This window comes from Aspergillus japonicus (genome assembly GCF_003184785.1).
Source record: "Aspergillus japonicus CBS 114.51 unplaced genomic scaffold BO86scaffold_1, whole genome shotgun sequence".
NCBI classification, from domain to species: Eukaryota; Fungi; Ascomycota; class Eurotiomycetes; order Eurotiales; family Aspergillaceae; genus Aspergillus; species Aspergillus japonicus.
Window position 1 is genome coordinate 96,005 of NW_020291638.1, and position 17,792 is coordinate 113,796.

Consider the following 17,792-nt stretch of genomic DNA (forward strand, 5'->3'; position numbering starts at 1 on the left):
CAGGATTATTCAGGAACGCCGACACAAACCTAGCAAATATGCAAACAGGGCAAACTTGCTGGCGCGCCCTGTCCCGCCTTCGCCACTCTGCTTCGTTATCCTGTCCACTATAAGCGGAACCTCAAATATCATATCAACAATATATTTGAATTAAATCTACTTCGAGTCTTCAGCTCCATAGGTAACGCAAGTAACTCTTATGCGTAGAGAAACATTACGCACGTGGTTGAGTCTTAGCCCTTGCTAGGTCTGGTAAGTAGTAGCTACTGTAGGAGCTATCGATGTCTAAAATAGCATTAGCAGTCATACCATCGAACTGGCTAGACAGATAGACTATAATTTGTGTACTTAAGTAGTACAGCAAACAGCTACAAGAGCGGATTACACTGGAAGAGGGGCAGCAAACAGATGGCTTTGCGGTCTTCTGGCCTCAGTACCCTCTTATTGGCTGGTAGGGCTTGACAAAGAGTATCGAACTTGTAGCCGTTCCACGGCATGAACGCGACCACATTGAACTAATGAAGTATCCGAAACAAATACTACCCACCCCCGCTTTTTATCAACAAAGAAGATCACTCAAACAGTGAAATGCCCGTCATTTGTGATATTGAGTACGTGTTTTATCATCTTTCACACTGCTGCTCAACTAAGACGCAACTTCTTATGACGTGAGTCTCCTTGTCTCTGGCATCAAAAAAGGCCCTCATTTATTTATCACAACGGCTGCTTGCATAGTAAAGAAACTAGGCAAGTATCAGAAGTTTGATTTAAGTGCGGTCCTGCGCGTATAGGAATCCGATCATGGCGAACTCATCTCAACTCTCCGACTCATCCACCTCCGCTTCGCCTCCGGCTGAGGCCAAAAGATTACTTCTTACTATGGGGCCTTGCGGAGTAAGAGGCTGCCAGTGTACCTTCGGAGAAAGTATATCCACTTTGGATTACTTGTGCGAAGCAAAGTGTACAAGATGCTCACATCCTCTCAGTAAACATCAGAGCTATGGTCAGTTGCTTTCTACGGTTGTTATCTGCTCTGACTGATATATCCTAATTCCCCCCGGTTCTTCTGGCTCTGGTCTTCCTGTGGCTCGGAAAACCAAGCCTCTCAGTAAGTAACTCCCTACGTTAGACTGTAACAGCGAACTTTTCGTTTGACCCTCTTTAGTAATCAAGCCGTATGTGAACCTACGACATGATTTGATAAACGAACTGATTCTCCGTCTGGAACGCTACCACTTGATCAGAATCAACGGGACCCCTGCATCGGGGAAGACAACAACAATGAAGCTGATGGCCAATGAGTTACTCAAGCGCTATCCTGATACTCCTTTGTATATTCTATCAGGTTGGCCAGAGAGACAGGTTCGGGCAGCAGGAGGCTGGGTACGCTATTTTCAGCAACAACTCAACATCTGCATCTCCGGGGATGAACTGGAAGCATATCCAAGTTTTATCCTTCTCGACGAGGCACAAGAATCATATTGGGATACTGACCTATGGGTTCAACTCTTCAAGTCGATTGAGAAAACAGTCTCAGTCAATTTTGTTCTTTTTACATGCTACGGCTCAGGGAAGGTCCATGGCGGCGGAGGTCGGAATCTTCCTACTCAGACGCCTATGAATTTCCAACTCTATCAGCAGATATCGCTGAGGCCGGAAGAAGGGATCTACCACCATTCTGGGCGGAAGGAAGTTGGTTTGCTTCTGAATGAGGACGAAGCATACAAAGTCCTTGACCAATATGTGCCGAGCAACATGTCAAATGGTGCAGATATACTAACAAAAGAACTGAAAAGGGGATTATATCTGGCCAGTGGGGGACATGCGGGGCTGCTTGTATCACTTGTGGATGCCCTGGAGCAACTGCCGGTAAGCTCTATTTCTAAGTCAAGATATGAAAGCCTGACTAACTTGCTACAATTTACCTTTTACAATAGGAGCTTTATACTTTGATCCAAAAATGCCAACCACTGGACTGGGTGACAGCAAGCCAAAGTCTTTTTAGCAATGACCAACGATTGTTCCAAATCCTTCAGTATCTCCCGTTTGCTCGAGGCCTTCCCAGACAAGAATCCGTCCAACAACACGCTTTTGCTAGTGTTTTCAAGAATGCTGTTTCTCACAACGGGACTCTCCAATCTAGTTATATCAACGACCCAGATCAACAAAGGGCCTTGGACGATATCTGGAAACAAGGATGGCTTCATGCGGAGACGGTACCGAGAGATACACTTTATGTGTTTCCCAGCCAGATTCATCGATGGTAAAGTTACTGAGCGATGTTTGATTCCATGCTCTGTTTACTTAAACAAGATCTCAGGTATTGCCAGTGCCTTTTCTCTCCGGTACACTCGGAAAAGGAATTGACTTATTCGTCACCCCTTGAGATGGCTATTGATGCTATCCGCAAATTTGACCCATGCCAGCTATCAGGCCGTCTACGCACACTGAACGGTGATTCCGTACCTATCGAAGACCAGTACCAAAAAGAATTCTACCGCTGTCTTTTCCCACTGCTGCTCGAGTACCAGATCAAAATGGCTCCGGAATACCTGATCAAAACGGGCGTTAGGAGCGGAAGAATCGATTTTCTGATTGAGCAGAAGAAGTGGGGGCTGGAATTACTAAGAAACAGCGATCGTATCAGACAATATATGCAACGGTTTGAGGAAGATGGTCAGTATTTTACAATGATCAAGAAAAGGCTGATAGAAGATTACGTTGTTCTAAATTCTACTCGGAATGCGCCGCAGAAGGGCTATCCAGGTAATGTCCTTCTCCACCGTTTCTCTCCTAGCCCGGCCTAATATCTTCGCTAGAATATCGCGGTCATCTATACCATGTGGTCTTTACGAACGATTTTCGGATTGTTCGGATCATCGATGCCTCGGATCTGACGGAAGTCAGTCCCCTTGTTCTAGTAGAGAACCCACACTTTCTCCGCTAGGCAGTGCTTGGTCCAACTCTTCTTTGCCTCTGGTTCTTCAACACAATTTGAGAGTCTCTTTGATCCAATTCGACAGTGATGCCTTGCCTAGCTATTATACTGAATCCAGTCTTGTCTCAGAAACATGTTTACTGTAACTTCGGGCACTTTTCTAGCAAAGTATCACCTCCTTTCGTAGACGGGTAAAGTAAGCAGATAGAGTGGCAACTGATGATGCTTTGCTTTGCTCGATCTTGCTGTTGATTTGTTTGACATGACCCCGAAATTGTGTGCAGATCTAAAGAATACTTCCACTTGGCCTCTGGTTCTGTTTTTAACACTTTTTCACCGCCCTATGCTGCCGCTGCCATTCTACTGTCGCCGAAGCCCCATGCCGTAGGCTGGGGCCGGCGACTCACCTCAAACCCAGCACTACAGATCGCGTAGGGGGGGCCAAAGGGCCCCCCGCCCATTCTTGTACACTATATACTTCCTAGTGACGAGAATCTATCAATCCTTAAGCAAGGTATTTGTTCGGCGTTAGACAGACGAAGATAGTAGATCTTATAAGACCTGTGGGTGATAAGTCAACGGCTAGTCAGCCGCGATGATCCAGATAGTATGGCTATTCGTAGAAACACTTGGCGCCGTCGACGAGGGTGATACAAGTACTTTCCGCGGATGGGATGCAAGAATATCGAGGGGCTCCTCTCCGATCTTCTCGCACAGTCAAGGTTTTTACTCGTCATCTCCATTGAGGAAGCCGGCACAAAAAGCGCCAGATTGCTTCGTCTCAGCTTCTCTACAGATTAAAGAGCGTGGAGCACGGCACCCTCAACTCCTCGCCTGGATAAACTCCACCAACGCCCTCCTCCCCGCCGGCCGCACCGGTGCCTCTGTATGCATCGCCCCGGGCACGTCCGTCCTCACCATCTCAATTCCCAACCGCTGTGCTTCCGCCTCCAACTGCGCCGCCGCCTCCGGAGGAATCACCTCGTCGTTCACAGCAGTGAGCAACAGAATTGGCGGTAGTGATCTCCGATTCAAGGGCGCTGTCTCAGCATCTCGAGTCGTCTTGATCTTGTCAGACGTATCTCTATCTCCGCCATCCCGCACCGTCTCCTCAGGAGCAGCAACCCCATCGCGCCACGCCACCATCCGCCGTAACGCGAGCAAACTATCCCAGTGGTTCCACAGGAACGGCCACAGATACCGATACGGTAGCCACTTCTGCGGATACAGGCTGATAAGCATCTCCTTGACGCTGGAGGAGGGTGCTTCCATGATCAGGCCTGTGATGGGGGGTGGTGAAGCAGTCGATGCTATGGGGTCAGCGTCAGGGGGACTGGGCATTCGAGCCGTCAATGCTGCCGCACCTCCATTGCTGAGATACGTCGCCAGCGCGGTGGTCGCAACCGCGGAGCCCAGACTGTGACCCCACAGGACGACCCGGACCTCTCGGTCCGGCGCCGCGTAGGTCGGCATCACCCACGCCAGAAACGCCTGGGCGTCGCGCTCGATGCCCCTTTGCGAGGCGCGGCCGGACGAGGTCCAGTACCCGCGGTAGGAGAGGGCGGTGATGATGTACTCGACCTCTGGTTCTGGGTTTCTAGAACCTGGCGGGGCATTGGACAATGCCCGCAGGGTCTGGGAGAGTAACGGTAAGCGCAGCGGGGTGGAGCCGCCGTTACCCTGGAAGTAGCAGATGACTACCGTCTTTTCGGGGGGTTGTCGTCGCGGGAGACGGCCCTCACAGACGGTGAGCTTCGTGCCGTCCAGGCTGCGGATCTGCTGCGTGGTCCATTGCACGGGACGGCATTCAGGTTCGTAGGCGGTGATGGTCTCGGAGCGCGAGAGCGGTGGGAGCCAGGAGAGGTAGAGGAGTTTATCTTGTAGCAGGACGATCCAGAAGCATTTCCAGGTCCAGAGGCCGAGGAGGAGGCCGAGGAAGATGGTGGGGGGGATGAGGATGGGGGGGAGGGAGGTGGTGAAGAAGGTGCGTTTCGTTCCTGGGTAGGATAGATAATGGGGTTTCTGGATAGACTGGTGGCACCTTCTGGGAGTAGGCCTGGAGTTGTGGATGGTTGCTCTAGATGCTCTAGATGCTCTAGATGGATAACAGGGTGGACATGATGTTGCGGCTCGGTGAGTCGCCGCTATGGTTGATGATGCCCCGAAGCCGCGTCGTGCGCGCTGCACAACCCATTGACCTCGCATCAACGGTAAGACGGTAGTGGCGGGGAGGTTCTAGACGCGGCGATCTGTCCGACTGCTGTCCTCGTAATACAATATGACGGCAACGAGGCTTGAAGATGGGAGTGGATCGTGGATTGTGAGGCGGCGCAGCTTTTCATTTGGTGGAGACTCGGTGGGGATCGGCTGCCGCTGACTAAACCAGCATTTCCGGATCAGCCTCCCGATTGGTCACGTGAGGTCCTGCTACTCTCCCGATTCTCTGTCCATCCACATACTCATAGCTTCAACAGAGCAGCTGCCAGCCAACGCTGTTGCATACTTACCGAATACCCGAGCGGTCCAGACCAGCATGACCTCGAGTCACCTGACTCCTGAGCATCTACTCTAAATCCACGCACTGGGCAAATGCGACCGTACGGGAAGAATGGCCTACAGTATGCGCCATGGTCTCCAGCATGGGACTACGCTGGCCATGACTGTGGCGAATCTAATAGTGCTTCTCCCTCACTAAGCCACAGTGACACGTTCAAATTGATTCGGGCGACGAAGCCTCCTTTAGATAGTTACATCTGAAGCAAGCCGTGTGGAGCCGGCAATCACCGTCGGATCTCACAGCCGAGGATCAGCAGCCAAGCCTACTTGTTTTGACGGGCGACAGAAACAACAACATTGAAAAACACATATGGTATATTAAAGAAGATGAGAAGCAGCCTGCCATTGAGGCAGAAGAAGAGGTATCAACACGAGAACAAATAGACTCAACGCGACTCTCGCACTGGTGTCCCAGTTATATACGTCATGATATCAACATCGACAGTGAATATACAGCAAGAAGTCAAGGCCGGAAGTGTGTATATACAACTCATCCACCGACCCCACCTCAACCCCAACCGGGGTTACATTCACCCAGAGTAATCAATCACAGCCGCGAGACGCAGGGGACCAGCAGTGACGGAGCCACCGATGCCACCGACCGAGCTCTCGGAGGGGGTGTAGGCGTTCTCGACGGTACCACCGCCGGAGGTGATGTACGAGCAGCCGGTGGTGGTGCCGTGGCGGCAGATCTTCATGCCCTGGATGGTCTGGTCGGCCTCCTCGGGGACGATGGCACTGACGTCCCAGCCGGACCAGCTGTCGTTCTCCTCGTCACCGAAGTCGAACTCGCCCCAGGTGCACGAGTACTCGCCGTAGTCGTTGGTGGGGAGGCTGTCGCCCTCGGCGGCGCCCCAGCCACCCTGCGAGTTCTCGTCGAAGGCGACATAGCGTGTCTCACCGGAGCTCAGCGTGAAGTTGAGGGCTGAGTGGCCGAAGAACCCATCGTCTGCCCCGTCGGGCCCGATCTTGTTCCAGATGCTCACAAACCAGTCCGCGCTGTTCTGCCCCGTGAACTGCACCACGTACTTGTACTGCCACGCTTCGCTGGCGCTGACCTCGATAATGTTGCTGCCCCAGGGGACGCCCACGTTGCCCACGTAGGTGTCGCCGCTGCTGCTTGTGGTGTTGCTGCGTTCGCCGAATCCGCTGGTCGAGTAGACCCCGCTGGTCGGGTAGGTGTACCACGCCGAGCTGACGCCTGCGGCGCTGCTGCTGGCGGCGGCGGCGGAGGAGGTGGTGCTGGTGCTAGTGGTGTGAGCGTGGGTCTTGGAGTGGGTGCTGGTGCTGAAGGTGGTGGTGGTGGCTTCGGAGCCACCGATGGAGAGGCCGAGGCTGAGGCTGGCGCTGATGGCGAGGTCCTCGTTGAGGTCGAGCTCGACGAAAGCGGCGGCGTCGCTGGCGGAGGTGGTGGCGGCGGCTGCGGCCGTGGTGGTGGCCGCTTCCTCATGGGTGGTGACGGTGGGTGCTGCACCGGTCACAGTGCTGGTGAGTGTGATGGTGTGGTAGTTGACCACAGTCTCCACAACGACTTCACGGGCAGCCAGGTGTGCCTCCGGGACACGTTCGGCATGGCCGTGGCCGTGGGGGTGACGGCGCTGGTGGCCGTGAGTACGAGCCAGGGCCGATTCGGCGATGGCACCGTAAAGAAGGAGTGATTTCCACTGCATGCTGGGCGTGGTTGGCTGATCAATGAATGGATCGGAAAGATAGTTGTGTGTCGATCGGTTCGACTGAAGGAGAGTGTTGGACGTATGCTCTGCGCACGGCTGCTATAATCCCGGCTGTCTTGAACCAGGAGGGCACGATCAAAAGGAACGACTGGATGATGCTTGAAGAAGAAAGAAGATCAGAGCCAACAGAGTGGTCCCAGTCCCAGTATATACATTAACCCGCCGCCACCCCAGTTCACACGGGCGTCAAAGCGGGTAGCCAACCGACGGTGGACGACGCAAGACAGCGCCGAGTGGAGACAGGACCAAGACTCGAGAATCGTCAGCATTGGGCCCCGATCAGTCACATCGCCTCGAGAAGGCCCGTTGTCGAATGGCGCGATCCAGACCAGCTGGCGACTAAAGGAGTCGTCGAATCAATAGTTCCCGTTTAGGGCAGTGAAACGGAGGGCCACCAACTCTGCTCTCTCCACTCCCCAGTTGCTCGAGGGGCCAGACAGATTATAATCCATCAACGCTGTTGGCTGACATTCCTGCAGCCAGTGTTTTGGTTGTCAGTGTGGGACTCCACAAACAAACTCCTACTGTTCGTTTTTCAGGTACGCCGGCCTGGTCATTGGCATGCCATGCATTCCCTACGTAAGCCCGCGACGGCCCCCCCTTGCGTCGTCACTCGTCACCTCAGCCCTCCCACTGGTCCGACAAGAGACGCGGACATTTTTCCAAGCCATGTGTCTAGTCTAGAGTGTGCCTGGCCCCCGACGAGGGCTTAAGGAGTGAAGGCAGGTTGCTCGGGCGAATGGTGGCATTCCTAAGGCAAACTGGGTTCTAACTTAGACGGAGGGCTAGCGCACTGCATCGGTGTGGGTCATTTCCGAACGACGGATCGCAAAAGGTTTGTGTACTGTATTCTACTCCGTAGTACAGCTGTTGTTCATACTCGTATCATTATTGCATTTTGATTTGCTGATTGACCTGACCAAATCGTAAAGTCTCCACCAGGCAAACACATAAAAATTCTCTGACGGTGAGGGCTAAGCCTTGTTAGCGCGGGCTAGCCGTGCAACTCCTTTCCTTTCCGTCGCGATCGATCAACACCACGTGTGCTGGTTTCAGTCGGGGAGATGTGCCTGATCGACTGCTGATGATTCTATTTCTTTATAATTACTGCACTGAGATAGTATACACCTGTCATAGAAGGTTTTTTGACGTGTCACCTTCACCCCCCGTTTGCTACAAACAAAGATCCCAACCTGTGTTTTTGTTCCAGTCCGCCACTTTAGGGCACAACAACCAACCGGTGGGGCGGGAGTTACGTATACCCGCCAGAACTAGTGCTGGGCCAAGGTTGGCGATGACGAATCCACGGTTCCGGTTATTACCTTATTCTTTTGCCGCGGTGTCTGTTTGTGTCTTGTCTGTGGACGTGTCTACTGAGTAGATAGAATAGATCGGATCACGACGTCTGGGCAGATGGCTGTATTCTTAGCTCAGTGAATAGTGCATGTGCAGTAACAGTACAGGGACAATCTTGTATGCACAGGTGCACAAAATCAACATCAACTAGAATTAAGGACAAGAGAGATAACCTCAAATTAATCAAAAGCAAGAATCAGAGCAAAAATCAAGGCAAAGTGCCAGCCCCCCAAGCAATTGAACCTTTCCTAAACGGCAATAACCCAACAAACACCCCGGATAACCCCCTTTAGGCCCCATATTCCCCGAAGACAAGAAGAGTTATTGTATCACTCATCATCATCATCATCATCATCATCATCATCATCCTCCTCCTCCTCATCCCACACCCCCTCCGCCGACGCCGGATTCAAGATCCCCTGGTCCGCCCAGTACAGATCTTGAGTAATCACCGCACGGAACATGGCCTGGCTCTTGGTCTTCCACAGCTCGCGCAGCCCGTCCAGCTGCATCTGCAGCCCGTCGCGGAACCCAGGCTCGGCCGCATCCCGCCGGCGGAACATCTCGCGGTGCACGAACTCGAACCGCTCCATGGTTGCAAAGGTCACGTCGCTCAGGGCCGTGTCGACGCGCTGGGTGTCGCTCGGCCGCCTGCGCTCCCCGCGTGGGACCGACAGAAGATGGGCGAGGGGCTCCCGGAAGGCTGCGAAGACCCCACTCACCAGAAACAGATCTTTTAGGGTCATGGTGTGGTATCGGAGAACGGCGTCGGGCCGGCCTAGCAGGCTCAGGCTCCAGGCCTGGTAGAGGGCGCGCACGAGCCGGCGGGTTTCCTGCGACCGGTTGTACAGGTTATAACCGAGGGGCTCGAAGGCTTGGGTGGCGACGAGTTGCATCAGGCCCGGGGTGATCCCGGAGGGGTCTTGGGCTAGCAAGCTCGTGATGAGGGGGTGGGTGGTATCTACCGCGAGGACGTCGTTGAGGAGGAAGTTGACGAGGGCCGTGAGATCCGGGATGATGGGGCCGATGAGCATGGTGTCTGGAGGGGATTTGTGACGTGGTTAGTATCGGCGTCGGTGGAAGGGCTGGGTCTCAGCTCATGCCTCGACAAGAGAGGGACGAGAAATCTTACCACTGCCGGAAACAAACCAGAGACGATCAAAGACTGGACGCGGCTGGTACGCCTGTGTCCATATGGCGAGTGCCTGCGCATTGTACATCATTCGCATTAGGTACCCTGGCTTGACTTCGCTCACGTGTATGAGTTTGGCGTCGACCTTTTGATCAGCTAAGAGCTGCAGCGGGAGATGAATCGTGCCGAGGATCTTGTGGGCCATTTTCCCGAAAAATGTAGGCAAGGTTCTGGCACACTATGGCATGCAACCGGGGGGAGGTCTGGCTGAACTGTACGACGTCCTCGAAGTTCCACAGAGCGAGTATGATCATGAGGGTGATCTCGGGCGGGAGCAGAGCGAAAGGGTCTCTGGCTAGGACAAAGTTGCCTGGCATCTTGGCTCCGCGCTTTCTGGGCATTGTGGCTGCTTTGTGTTGATGGATGCCGGTGTATTGCTAGGAGCTGGGACTGGGAGAGTCAAGTTGATGGGAAGGTCGTCTTTGCTGGGATAATGGGGATGATGATGGAGTTGATGATGAGAAAAAGAGAGGAAGGAGTCCTGAAGAAAAAAGGTAGGAGTGATTTTTATAACAGAGATCTGCGCAAAAACAGGACTAATCTGGCGGTGCATGGCGACGGCGACATCATCACGTACATTGATATGGGGGACCAGACAAACATTCACCGTGACCGATATGCTCTTTTGCCGGTTGGCGGGCTTGTTTCGTGGCTGTCTTCTCGGCGTTGAGAGAACCGCACAGTATACGTGATGCACAGGATAGGATGTATCAATTCTCCTCGCTCACAATGCTTCACCGCAAGAGCACGAAGATGACAAGCACAGTAAGTCATCAAAGACCACGGAAATTGCCTGGCGTTTCTGTTTGTAGAGAAAAGCAGCCGTCTTTCATTCATCCTTACAAAGCGGCTGCGATAGCATACAGGTCGAACTCCTCAGCTTCAGCTATTCCGTGTTGGTCTCGCAAAGCTCCCGCCTAGCTATCTTCCCACAACCATAGATCCGACTGGAGCCCCTCCCGCTCCGCATCCAGCACCAGGTTATTCGCATTCAACTGATCCGTCACCGACAGCATATAGTCCAAGGACAACCCAAGGCCTCGCCAGTCGAGCGACAGCTCATCTTCCGGATCGGGGGGCACATCGGTAGGCGCGATGGTCGGGATGCTGTCCAGTTCCTCAGCGCTGGGGCCCGACAGCTGCTCCAAGTGTCCGAGCGGTCGCTGTTGGCTTTCCGGCGTGGCCAGCTGCCCGTGTGCTGTGTCTGTGCTGATAGGGGGTGTGTGGTGCCGTTGGACCAGAGGTTGAACGAGTTCCTCCAGCAGCTCGATCTCGGATTTGCGGAGGTGGGCAACGCGGTTGCCGCGCTCAATCATCTCGTTTAGCAAGCTGAAGCCGATTTCACGGTAGGTCGGATCCATGGCAGCGTCGGGTAGAATGGCGGAGATGAGCGAGAGGACGAAGAAGGATGAGAACACATTCTCTAGATCGAATGGGAGGAACGTTTCTATGGTGAAAGACTGCGTGGTTAGCAATGGAGGGTTGTGGAGAAGGGTGAGACGGTAATGCGAACCCAGCAGATTTTGGTCTCGAAGAGCAGATAAAATTTTGAGGGATTTGACGGCGGAATCGATGCATGCCTGGAGGAGGGTTTGCACGGGTGAGGATAAGGTGCGGAACTCGGCGCCTTCTTCGTAGCAACTAAGGCGTTCCCATAAAAGGCTCAGGACAAGCGGCCTTGTGGTGACGATGATGCACTGCTGGCCATGAGCTTGATGTGCCCCATTGACGGCTTAAGGAGGCTTACCAGATGGCATGACAGAGTCAATCGAGTAGTGACGCCTGACAGGGCATCTACCGAGTTTGCAAAACGGTTGGAGAAGACTTCGTCGAGCTCGCGCGACAAATCGGACATCTCTTGTAAAACAGAGCGGACCTTGCGTAGGAATAGACCTCCCAGTGTACCATCGGCGCTGTACACGGCTGTCAAGTCGGTTAGCAAGACGCTGCACATTATCGGACATAATATTACTTACTGTTCAGAACACGAGCAGTCACTTGCGATATTCTCACATGCAAACTCAAGACTGCCTCGTTCTGCGAACATGTTCGTGGATCCCAGAGGATGGCGTTGACATCCTCATCGTTCACCGAGTAAGGCGAACCCATCAAAGAGGAGAATTTGCGGTCCAAGATATATACCGTCCACCAGATGTTGCTCCACCGAGTGACGAGCTTTTGTCCTAGCTGCTCCACCGGCTGAGCACGGTGAAGCCCTTCCACCAGCGCCATTCGCATAGAATGGCCAATCTAACCCAGTTAGCGATATCCAAACAGTGCTCTCAAGTGATGTCTCACATAACAATAAGCGGTATCTCTCATATCCACCGAATAAAAGTAAAGCGCAATGAGAGCCAGCGTTTCAATAGCGAGAGTGGGATCTTGCCACAGCCCCGTGATATCCGGCAGCAACGACATGGCTCGCGAAAAATACTTCGTCCACGAGGCGGTGTTGGACGCGGTCCGTACCGGAGCTAGGAAGGCCTCCCCAAATGCCAGTATGACCAGAAACTGCACGTACCACAGACGTGACTCTTGTACCTTCTCCGCCGCGTTCTTGTAGAATTCGTGGAGATGGCGGAGAAACGCGTCCTCGTCGAAGAGCCGGTACATATTCCCGAAGTGGAACTGCACTGTGCTCACCATGTACAAGGCGTGCTCCATCGACGGCAGTCCGCTGGTATCGGGCACCTCTTCGGAACTAGCATGCCGCCATAGTATTTGATACGCATCGCCGTCGACCGCGAGAGGAATTGGCCGCTGGCTGTCGGGATATATACGTGCTTGAACAATGTTGAGGACGCGTCGACTGAACGACCACGTCGAAGTAGGGCCGAGAAACACTGCGCAAAATCAGTCGTGTCAATCGGGTCTGCTGAAAGCACCACGTACGCCACTTCCTGTGTTGTCGACCAGTGTGTTTGACATATGTTGAAGGGGAGACTAAGGGGTTGGAGGCAAATCGGTCGTCATAGCGGTCGGAATCGAGAGGAGCTGGGGTTGTTGTGGCTTCTGCATTTCCTTCTTCACAGACTGAGACGATTAGACAAGGCTTGATGTAATTTCGTAGATCACATACCATCGACAGACTCATTGATGGTGTCTTCTCGCAATGCACGATGTCGCTTGCTTGTGGGGGAAGATGGTACGCCTTCTAGCTCTTCGACTTTGCGTTTCAGAGACAGGAAAAGCCTGGGGGAAAGAGATTGCAGTCAGCGCAAGCAAGGAGTGGTAAATGGGTGGACAGTTGAGGAATACTCTTCAGAGACGACTATCTTACGATCCTCCTCGAAGACGCAATTTTGGCGACGCTGACGACATTTATCGCACGGATGAGTCCCAGAACACTTGACCTTTCTGGAGCGACATCGTTGACAGCTGAAGTTTTTGTCAGCGCTAGGGTTGCTCGTTTGCTTTGGTCCTATCTCGAGGTCACGGGAACACACGCATTGCTGGTCCGTTTGGGACGCTGAGATTGGCTCATGGTATAGCTGTCGGGAGGGGAGAGATCGATCATATTCTTAGCAACCACTGAACAACCTTGAACAGCCTCCTCACCACCACTCTTGGACAGCGACAAGATGATGGGAAAGTAAAAAGGCACAACCGCCAGCTGTCGTCAGAGGGCAAAAAGTGGCAGGGGCAACTTGGGTTATCGCGGAGAAACCCCGATTTTAGTCACTTTACCCCGCATGTTATCAGCTTATCACAACACAAGGATCTGGCCTCCTCTCCTAGATAAGACGATCGCTCTTGGCATGAAGCAAGGAGAATTGATTAGAATCTGTAAGGTCACTATGGATTCGATTCTCTACTCTACTCTACCAGGCTAGCTCCGGTCGGCTAATGCAACTCGCTTCCAGTTGCGAACAAAATCGTTCCTCTTCCGCTAAGCGATCCGTCTTCATGTCTCCCGTCACTGCGGGCAGCGCTGGCCAGATCTCTCGCCCACCTTGGGCCTCTTCCTTCTGGCGATGCTCCATTACCATCTCTCTCAGGCTCTGTTGAAAATGAATGGGACCCTGTGTTGTTGTTAGCCTTGAATTGACCCGCAGAGCGCTGTCGATATACCTTTTCCTTGCTCGGGTGGAGCTCGCCGTTGATAAACACTCCGGGACTCAGATTCGTCTGCACACCAACACAGAGCTCTTTGTCCTCCTCCAGAACCTGCCTATAGAATGCGTTGATATTGTCAAACTCCTCGTCTGTCGCGTCGCGGTGACGATACACCTCATTCTCGATCTTGCTCGTCGTCGCGCTCAAAGGAATCATCCGCTGAATGTAGAAGAATTTGTCGCTATGGCAGAAACGTCAACAAGCCGATGGCATGACCAGAAGATCTTCTCCAATAATAATAATAATCATACTTACGTCACTGTCACCGAGGTCGTCGGAAAAAAATATGTAATCGCGCGCCGAAACTGGGCGTCGACGTTGTCCTTGTTGAAGATATGATGCTCCATGTACGCGGCGGTGGGCTCCACCCGATATCGCGGCAGATCCGAAACCCCGCTGATAAGCGGGTGCGATGTCGCACAGTGGTAGCACTCGTTGTAATTCTCGATCAGCAGCTTCCAATTCGCCTCCATCTCCATTTCCCAGTAGTGGTCGAAGGTGTATTCCCCGGCGAAATCGAAATCCTGCATGCGCGGCTGCTCGTCGATCTGCTGGAAATCGTCCTGCCACTGCACGTCGGGGCCCTCGCCGGCCTGCAGGTTCACCCACACGAAGCCGGCCTGGTCGACGTGCACGTGGATGGGGAGTAGTCCGTTTTGGCCTTTGTCAAAGTCGGGGACCGTCTCGAAGCGGGGCGCTTTGGAGAGGTTCCCTTTCAGCCCGTAGGACCATCCGTGGTATTTGCAGCTGAGGATGGAAGCGGAGCCGACCCGGGCCTGGACTATGGGATATGCGCGGTGGCGGCAGATGTTGTGGAAGCCGTTGATGTTCCCATCGCGGTCTTTGGTCAAAAGGAAGGAGAATTCGGCAACGGTGAAGGAGAGGAAGTCCCCAGGCTTAGCGAGGCGGCTAGAGTGGGTGAGTAGAATCCAGCGTTTGGAGAAGATGGCGCGTCGTTCGAGCTGATACATCGCGTCGGAGCGGTACCAGGAGGCCGGAAGGCCCCGAGGCGGAGACTCCTTTGCCGGTTCATTGGAAGTGCGCCCAAATAATCGCCACATTTTCTGTATTCTAGGTGATGATATGCGTGGCTCTTGTGCGTTGTGGCCCTCCTATAATTCTTATATAGCTCCCGTTCGCAATGGTGGGGGTGTGATGTCGATTCAAGAATGGGGGCGCGACACTTCCCACAGGCTCAGCATTGATAAGATAGTGGCCCTGGCCCTATTAGACTATCGGCTGGGGAATTCTATGTTTTCCCTCCATGGTACCAAGTCTTATAGTTCATGAAATATCATACAAGCAGCTTGTGTTATATCATGATCGTTGAGGATTATTACGATGCCCCACCTCGATTAATACTATGTTAATCGACTAGAGACTTGGTGGAGATCCAGGTATCTGCTCAAAAGCCATACTAGCATTGATAGGCAGTATTAATCATGCAGGAGTTAGAAGGAGAAGAAGAGAGGAAAGCATTAAGATTTTTGTACTGTGGACATCCATTCAAGCGTGGTAGTGCAGCTCCTAGACGGACAACCTAATATCTAATGAACTCTCGAGAGAAACTTCTGAATAACATTCCCTTTCTCTTTTCAGTGATGATTCACTAGACCTGTCGATCTGGAAGGAGCTGCGGTGCTTACCACGGCTAAATCGAATCTTATCCAATGAATGGTTTCGGTTACTTCCTTATAGCAATTTGTTTTACGTACCAGATGCCCCTGTGACAGGAAACACTTGGCACATAATGATTTAAATCTCACATTCTAGCAATCTACAAACATCTTCACGGTGTGCATATCATGCTTGAAAGTCCAAAATGATTGCCGATAATGCCTTTAGAGCTATGGAAGAATATATGATCTGGGCTTCGGTATGGCCGTATAGCTTAAGAAACACTTGCAGCGATACTACGACTATTCTGGATCATATATATGAGTCGGATTATACAGGATTGAATAAGAAGAAAGAAAAGAGAAACAGGATGGACTGAAACTTTGGGAACATTCATGTCGGAGTTGCAATGGTAGAAGGAAAAATATTCCTCTATTGTCGTCATTGCATAGATATCTGACCTGCTGATGGAGCAGTGCCGAGTTTACATAAAACTTTAACATAACAGAGCTATACAGCAAATGACAAAACACCGAACCACATCTCACAGGAAAAGTCTCCCGTGATCCCGCGGGCACCCATGCATGATCAATCAAGTGTCGTCGATGCCTGACAACAAACACCTCTTCTCCAGCCTTCCCAAAGACCCGTTAGTTCCCTCTCTCAGGACCCAAGACCTATCTTCCTCAAACTGCTTCCAAGAGAGAATGGCCATCACAATCCCAACCATCGATCTCTCCCCTTACCTCACCACGTCCGACAGCAATGACCCCCAAAAGGCCACCATCATCGCCGCGATCCGCGAAGCCTGCACAACAACCGGCTTTTTCCGCATCACCCACCACGGCATCGCACCCCTCCTCCAGTCCGACCTTTTGGCAGCCGCAAAGCACTTCTTCGCGCTCCCGCTCGAGATCAAACGCCGGTACATCGACACAACCGCCCGGAAAGGGTACGAGGAGATTGGCTCCCAGATGCTGGAGCAGGGAACGCGGCCTGATCTCAAAGAGGTTGAGTCTTCGCTCCTCTCTGCCGTCAAGCTTTCAGCGGGATATAGGCTTAACATGGTTAGATGGAAATAGTGCTACTTTGTCGGAGCGGAACCCGCCGAGCCAAAGGAACCGCCTTACCAACCATTCGAGTATCCCAACATCTGGCCTGACGCATCGGTCCTCCCGGAAGCGGTCTTCAAGGAACCCATCTTAAAATATCATGAGGCGACATGCAAGCTTGCTCAAACTATTATGCAGATTCTGGTGAAGGGGCTGGAGGATGATTTTCCTGGGCTGGAATCGGAGAAATTGCTGCAGGATTTCTGTCAGGAGCCCTGCGCGAGCTTGAGGCTTTTGAGGTATCCGGGGCCATCTCCTTCTTGGGAGGACTCGATAGAGAAGGGCAAGGATGGGACTATGTGTGCGCAGAGAGGCGAGGTTGTGGCAGGCGCGCATACGGATTTCGGGGGTATCACGCTTTTGCTGCAGGATGGGAATGAGGGCTTGCAGGTTTTATATCGCCAGGAGGGAAACGGGATCCAAGGAATAGAGGGGGAGCAGGAAGAAGAAGTGTGGGTCGATGTTCCATCCACGCCCGACGCTTATGTTGTGAACATTGGAGACATGTTTGAGAGATGGACCGGGGGCCGGTATCGGAGTACGGTTCATCGGGTGGTGAATGTTTGTGGGCAAGAGAGGTATTCGGTACCGTTTTTCTATGATGGAAACTTGGACTTTATGGTTCGGCCCCTAGACAAGGCTGATCCGTCGGAGGACGGTCATGAGTGGACTGTCAGAGAGTACTTGATGAAGAAGTTTGAGGAGATCTATATTTGATGCAAGCAGATACGCGATAGTGACCATTGATGACTGGGTCCAAAGAAAAGCAGACAACGGAGGACACACGTGCGATGATGTTCGCCTCGAAACAATTTAACGGATCAAAACTCGGGGTTAAAGACCTCATCTTGAGAGATAAAAACGAGAATTATGGTTATATCTTACCATAAGAGGCCGAGATCTACGCGCTTTGTACGCTCGATGAAGTGCATCAGGGCATGGGCTACACACCAACGACTCATGGTATATAAAAGTGGTAGCCTAGCAGCTATTTGAAAGGTTATGCCTTGTATCGCCACTCGATCTCCCACCATCTCTCCATCTCTGAATGAAGATCATTGCTGTCGATTTCCTCGAATTTCCGCCTTAAGCTCGTCTGCGCTAAGAACAAATTCCGGGTTGGGAACAAGAACAACTAACCCTTGCCCACCTGATCTTAACCTATAAAGCCC

At 52.5% G+C, this 17,792-nt stretch overlaps 7 protein-coding genes across 7 annotated transcripts; 2 read left to right on the forward strand and 5 right to left on the reverse strand.

Moving 5' to 3' along the window:
* Nucleotides 1-801: 801 nt before the first annotated feature.
* Nucleotides 802-2,947, forward strand: BO86DRAFT_423776 (uncharacterized protein; the record flags this gene model as incomplete). The annotated part of the gene is made up of 5 exons (XM_025675418.1): nucleotides 802-925; nucleotides 1,166-1,869; nucleotides 1,938-2,263; nucleotides 2,321-2,766; nucleotides 2,820-2,947. The coding sequence occupies 5 exons, from the start codon at nucleotides 802-804 to the stop codon at nucleotides 2,945-2,947; spliced, it is 1,728 nt and encodes a 575-aa protein (XP_025533156.1).
* An 813-nt stretch (nucleotides 2,948-3,760) lies between these two features.
* BO86DRAFT_350945 (alpha/beta-hydrolase) lies at nucleotides 3,761-5,227 on the reverse strand (the record flags this gene model as incomplete). Its single annotated transcript, XM_025669400.1, has 3 exons — nucleotides 4,303-5,227; nucleotides 4,064-4,248; nucleotides 3,761-4,000 (listed from the first exon to the last, which is right to left on the reverse strand). The coding sequence occupies exons 1-3, from the start codon at nucleotides 5,141-5,143 to the stop codon at nucleotides 3,761-3,763; spliced, it is 1,266 nt and encodes a 421-aa protein (XP_025533157.1). The 5' UTR covers nucleotides 5,144-5,227.
* A 625-nt stretch (nucleotides 5,228-5,852) lies between these two features.
* On the reverse strand, nucleotides 5,853-7,164 carry BO86DRAFT_350946 (uncharacterized protein; the record flags this gene model as incomplete). The annotated part of the gene is made up of 1 exon (XM_025669401.1): nucleotides 5,853-7,164. The coding sequence occupies one exon, from the start codon at nucleotides 7,162-7,164 to the stop codon at nucleotides 6,025-6,027; it is 1,140 nt and encodes a 379-aa protein (XP_025533158.1). The 3' UTR covers nucleotides 5,853-6,024.
* A 1,748-nt stretch (nucleotides 7,165-8,912) lies between these two features.
* On the reverse strand, nucleotides 8,913-10,116 carry BO86DRAFT_374321 (uncharacterized protein; the record flags this gene model as incomplete). Its single annotated transcript, XM_025670419.1, has 3 exons — nucleotides 8,913-9,622; nucleotides 9,716-9,788; nucleotides 9,955-10,116. The coding sequence occupies 3 exons, from the start codon at nucleotides 10,114-10,116 to the stop codon at nucleotides 8,913-8,915; spliced, it is 945 nt and encodes a 314-aa protein (XP_025533159.1).
* Nucleotides 10,117-10,698: 582 nt separating this feature from the next.
* Nucleotides 10,699-13,336, reverse strand: BO86DRAFT_327514 (Zn(II)2Cys6 transcription factor; the record flags this gene model as incomplete). The annotated part of the gene is made up of 9 exons (XM_025668612.1): nucleotides 13,222-13,336; nucleotides 13,034-13,153; nucleotides 12,855-12,967; nucleotides 12,668-12,808; nucleotides 12,074-12,618; nucleotides 11,752-12,025; nucleotides 11,523-11,698; nucleotides 11,289-11,475; nucleotides 10,699-11,222 (listed from the first exon to the last, which is right to left on the reverse strand). Coding segments are annotated over exons 1-9 (2,151 nt in total), but the record flags the coding sequence as incomplete, so codon positions are not given.
* A 253-nt stretch (nucleotides 13,337-13,589) lies between these two features.
* BO86DRAFT_327517 (aromatic ring-hydroxylating oxygenase subunit alpha) lies at nucleotides 13,590-14,952 on the reverse strand (the record flags this gene model as incomplete). Its single annotated transcript, XM_025668613.1, has 3 exons — nucleotides 13,590-13,797; nucleotides 13,847-14,072; nucleotides 14,147-14,952. The coding sequence occupies 3 exons, from the start codon at nucleotides 14,950-14,952 to the stop codon at nucleotides 13,597-13,599; spliced, it is 1,233 nt and encodes a 410-aa protein (XP_025533161.1). The 3' UTR covers nucleotides 13,590-13,596.
* Nucleotides 14,953-16,192: 1,240 nt separating this feature from the next.
* BO86DRAFT_423786 (isopenicillin N synthase family dioxygenase) lies at nucleotides 16,193-17,436 on the forward strand. The gene is made up of 2 exons (XM_025675419.1): nucleotides 16,193-16,518; nucleotides 16,591-17,436. Exons 1-2 carry the CDS (start codon nucleotides 16,216-16,218, stop codon nucleotides 17,335-17,337), a joined length of 1,050 nt encoding a protein of 349 aa, XP_025533162.1. The 5' UTR covers nucleotides 16,193-16,215; the 3' UTR covers nucleotides 17,338-17,436.
* The last annotated feature ends 356 nt before the right edge of the window (nucleotides 17,437-17,792 follow it).